The 4,204-nt window shown below is 31.1% G+C and overlaps 1 protein-coding gene across 1 annotated transcript; it reads right to left on the bottom strand.

Annotated features, from left to right (window-relative positions):
- Positions 1–1,984: 1,984 nt before the first annotated feature.
- On the bottom strand, positions 1,985–2,764 carry LOC145113494 (uncharacterized). The gene has a single exon (XM_079049573.1). The coding sequence runs from the start codon at positions 2,762–2,764 to the stop codon at positions 1,985–1,987; it is 780 nt and encodes a 259-aa protein (XP_078905699.1).
- Positions 2,765–4,204: the final 1,440 nt, after the last annotated feature.

Genomic DNA, 4,204 nt, shown 5'->3' with positions numbered 1-4,204 from the left:
CACATTCTCACTAATTAAATCGTCTATAAGGTTATTATACAGTTATTATTATTATTGTCATTTCTGTCAGAATGTTTATTGGGTCGTATTTTGTCAGAATGAAAATGAGTGAAAAACGATGTGTGAGAACAAAAATAAATAATAATTAGCGAGAATGCATGAAAATAACGATATTTTTGTAAGGTTGAACGTATTCGCATTGCTAAACAACCTATTCTCTTAGTAAATATCATAGAATAACATTGTCCACACATCCGCACAATAATTAGTTAGAATACTTGAACCTAGCTCTCTCTCCCTCTCTCTCTCTCTCACTCTCTCTCTTTCTCTCTCTCTCTCTATATATATATATATATATATATATATATATATATATATATATATATATATATATATATATATATATATTCCAAAAGCTCTTTCTACTTAATTATCGATAAAATCACATAGGCTTGTTGAGACCTTTTTAAAGCTAATGGACAAGTCATTTTTAAAAGTGCTTTTGAGATTGCTAAATATTTTTGTTTACTTATTTGTTTTTTTTCAAAAAACCAGTAAATCAATAAGTTGTTTTAAAAAGCAATCCCAACCACCTTCTTACAAATATGAAACAAAAGGTTAACCTTCCACATGGACACACCCATAATTTTGGGTCGTAGACACGTGGTCATATGTGTGTTGAGTCCAGGGGCGAGGCTATGTAATGTGAAGATGTGTCACATGAGCTACCTAATTTTTTTTATTTTACTTGTAATTTTAGATAGAAGAAAGAAATTAAGGCCTATCCTATAGGATTGGACAAACAAAGTAAGAAAAAAAATAGATAGAGTATATATAATAAAAGACATATTATATTTGATAGCATAAAAAGAATCCCACATAAAGTAGTTGGAGAGTTTTCATCATAAATAGATGCTTTCTCTTACTCATTTTAACATCCTAGTTATACCGACTTATTTCAAGGATAAATTGGTTTTAGTAAAAAAAAACACGATTTAGGCTCCGACCTTTTACCACCGCTTTTTATACACATTGAAGCCATTATTTTTCTAATTAAACTTGGTTTTCTCTTGAACCAATTTGGTTGAACCCACTTAAAAAACCACATATTTTCTACTATAGACTCTGAATCAGGTTAAGATTCAACTAATGGTCAATGAGTTCAAGTGACACTCAATCATATAAAATACAACAATATTGTACAAAAGATAAATATACTCTCTCTCTCTCTCTCTCTCTCTCTATATATATATATATATATATATATATATATATATATATATATATACTAGGTTAAAACCCGTGGAACCCATGGGTGTTGATTTTTAATTGAATTTAAAAATGAATTATTTAATAAAATAATATTTCATTAATTTTGATAACTTATGAATTGTAATATTGCATTTTTCAATAAATTTTTGATTTGTAAGTATTTAATTACAAACTAAATGGTAAGTATTTAATTAGAAATGAAGATTTTTGAAAACCCTTATTTTTGGTGGATGATTCTTGTTGGACATACGCAAATGATGCATTACCAATATGTGTAATGAAATTAACATAAAATACAACAATACGTAATTATAAATAAATAAAGTAATATGATGGATTAAGTGTGATTTGCTAAAAATGAATAAAATATGCTACAAAAAAGTTGGCTACAAATTTCAAAAAACTTCCTTATAAACAACATTGGAAGTTTTATTTGTGAGTTTGCCATCTTTATCTAAAATTAATAATTTTAATCCCTCTCTGCTTTGAAGTCTAGATAAGGCAACATACAATTGTCCATGTGAAAAAACTGGATCTTTCAGAAACAAACCAATCTTTGATAACGATTGTCCTTGACTTTTATTAATAGTCATTGCAAAACATACGGCCAAAGGAAACTGTCTTCTTGTCAATTTGAAGGGAATCTTTTTTTCTGATGGAGTTAAAGACATTATTGGAATAAAAGTCTGGTTTCCAATATTAGTTGCAGTTATTATACGTGCCTCAATAACACGTTTGCCCAATGATAACACCTGTAGTCTTGTGCCATTACATAAGCCATTTTTCTCAGTAACATTACTGGAACACCAATTTTTAAAACTAACTTATGATTTGGTAAACCGGATACTTTGATACAATTTAATACATCAGGAGAGTATAAATTTGCATCAAATTGATCATGGACAAATTCGGATTCACATATGCTGTCTGAACTTAAATATTCAACTTCATCTCCTGGAAACTTCTTAAGCAAACGGTCGTTTATTTCCTGGACAACTTCATTTTTTGGAGCAAGTATCGCTCTTTCTTGGAAATAATTTATATCGCTATAGTTCTCTAAAATTGAAGGATATACAAACTCAATTAAGGAACCTATAGGATCATGTGAATCATTAATGAGAATATCATCCGGAATATCGATAATCGTTTCACCGTCGTTCGGACCACCAAGTTTGCCTTCTCCTATATCCAATAGCCAATTTGCAAAATCTCTTATTTTTCCTATATCAGATTGATCCCTTCCAACAGTTAGCCTCATGTTTTTTGTTAATCTATGGACTTTGCAATGTTGCCATAAATATGAAGAACTCAAAGAAGCATTTACAATGTTCTGTCTACTGCCACCCGGAACAACACGTAGAATCTGTCTAAAATCTCCTCCAAAGACAATAACTTTCCCTCCAAATGGAATATTTGAGATGGTTGAATTTCCGCACCTTAACAAATCCTTCAAAGTTCGATCTAAAGCTTCAAATGCATGCTTATGGACCATAGGTGCTTCATCCCAAATTATTAAAGAGGTTTTTCTTATTAAGCTAGCCAACTCACCGTCTGGATTTATTTTACAAAAAGAATCCTCTGTAAGGTGCTTCATCCCAAATTGTCAAGAACATCATCAATATCATCGTCTTCGCCATATACAATCTGCTGTTGATTAGGAAGATGAAAAGGTAGTCTGACAACAGAAGGATATCTGCAATGAACATCATATTTAAAAATTCGTCATGATGCTTCACATGCTGATAAATATCTACAATCGTAATATTCAGCTATTTCATCGACCGCATCATATTTTCACATTCATTGTTGGTTGGTACAACAACAACTGTAGCTCTATCAGGACCCTTATTTATGTATTTAAACAAATACTTTATAGAAGATCCCTGATTGCACCATTCAATATTAATATGTGCCTGGTATCTTTTCAATAGATATTTGTTGTATGGAACAACATTTCTATTATCCAACCTTACACCTGATTTTTCTACAAAATGACCATCGTTTCTTCGCCTATATAACGGAAAACCATTCTGATCAACAGACGAATGATTACAGAATTGTTTTGGAAAGTTTTTAGAGCACTTTTTATCCACCATGCATGGACAATTCATATTTTCAACTCCACATGGACCATGAATCATAAACTCATTCACAAGTGAATACAATTCAGGATCTTCAATTCTGTCTGGTATCTCTGCTGAAATTATCGGATCGATAAGTTCAACAGTTGGTAGCTTGTTGTCATAATGCATGAATAAACATATATGACTATGCGACAAACCTCTTTTTTGAAATTCAATGGTATAAACATCTGCAAAAGAATTTGCCAAAAAAAGAAAATGTGATTAGATTTTAAAAACATATTTAAAATATAATAATAAGATCAATGTTTTATAAAAAAATAAAAAATATAGTTTTAGTTACATGCTTGAACTTTGCCGAAAATTTGATTCTCCCTTAAGTCTTTAATGAATGCATCAAGCTTGATCTTGAACAACCTACATAGTATATCAGGCCTGTCTTCTGGTTGAAGTGAAGTATCCTTAAGAAACCTTTTAATCTCAGGCCATTTGGGATTACACGTAAAGGTTATGAAGAAATCAGGATATCCAAACCATTTACATAGTGACATGGCATCCAAATAGTTTTGCAGCATATAGCGTGCACCATCGGTAAAGGACGAAGGTAATATGACATGTTGGCCGACATTCGAGATATCAGTCGTTCCTTGAGATTTTTGGTTACGTAAATTTTCATAAGAATCACATCTAAGAACATGTTGTTGCCTACGTATGTAGTACAATCTCTCCGTTTCCATCATAGTATAGGCATCTACCAGAAACTGTTGAAACAACCTTTTTGAATTAAGTATGAGAGAGAACGAATGATCTCTGTATTGAATCCTATAAGCGAAATATTCTCTCATTGTACA

The sequence above is a fragment of the Lactuca virosa genome, chromosome 5 (assembly GCF_052849685.1).
Source record: "Lactuca virosa cultivar CGN04683 chromosome 5, Lactuca_virosa_CGN04683_v6, whole genome shotgun sequence".
NCBI lineage: Eukaryota > Viridiplantae > Streptophyta > Magnoliopsida > Asterales > Asteraceae > Lactuca > Lactuca virosa.
This window is presented reverse-complemented; position numbering and strand designations above follow the sequence as displayed.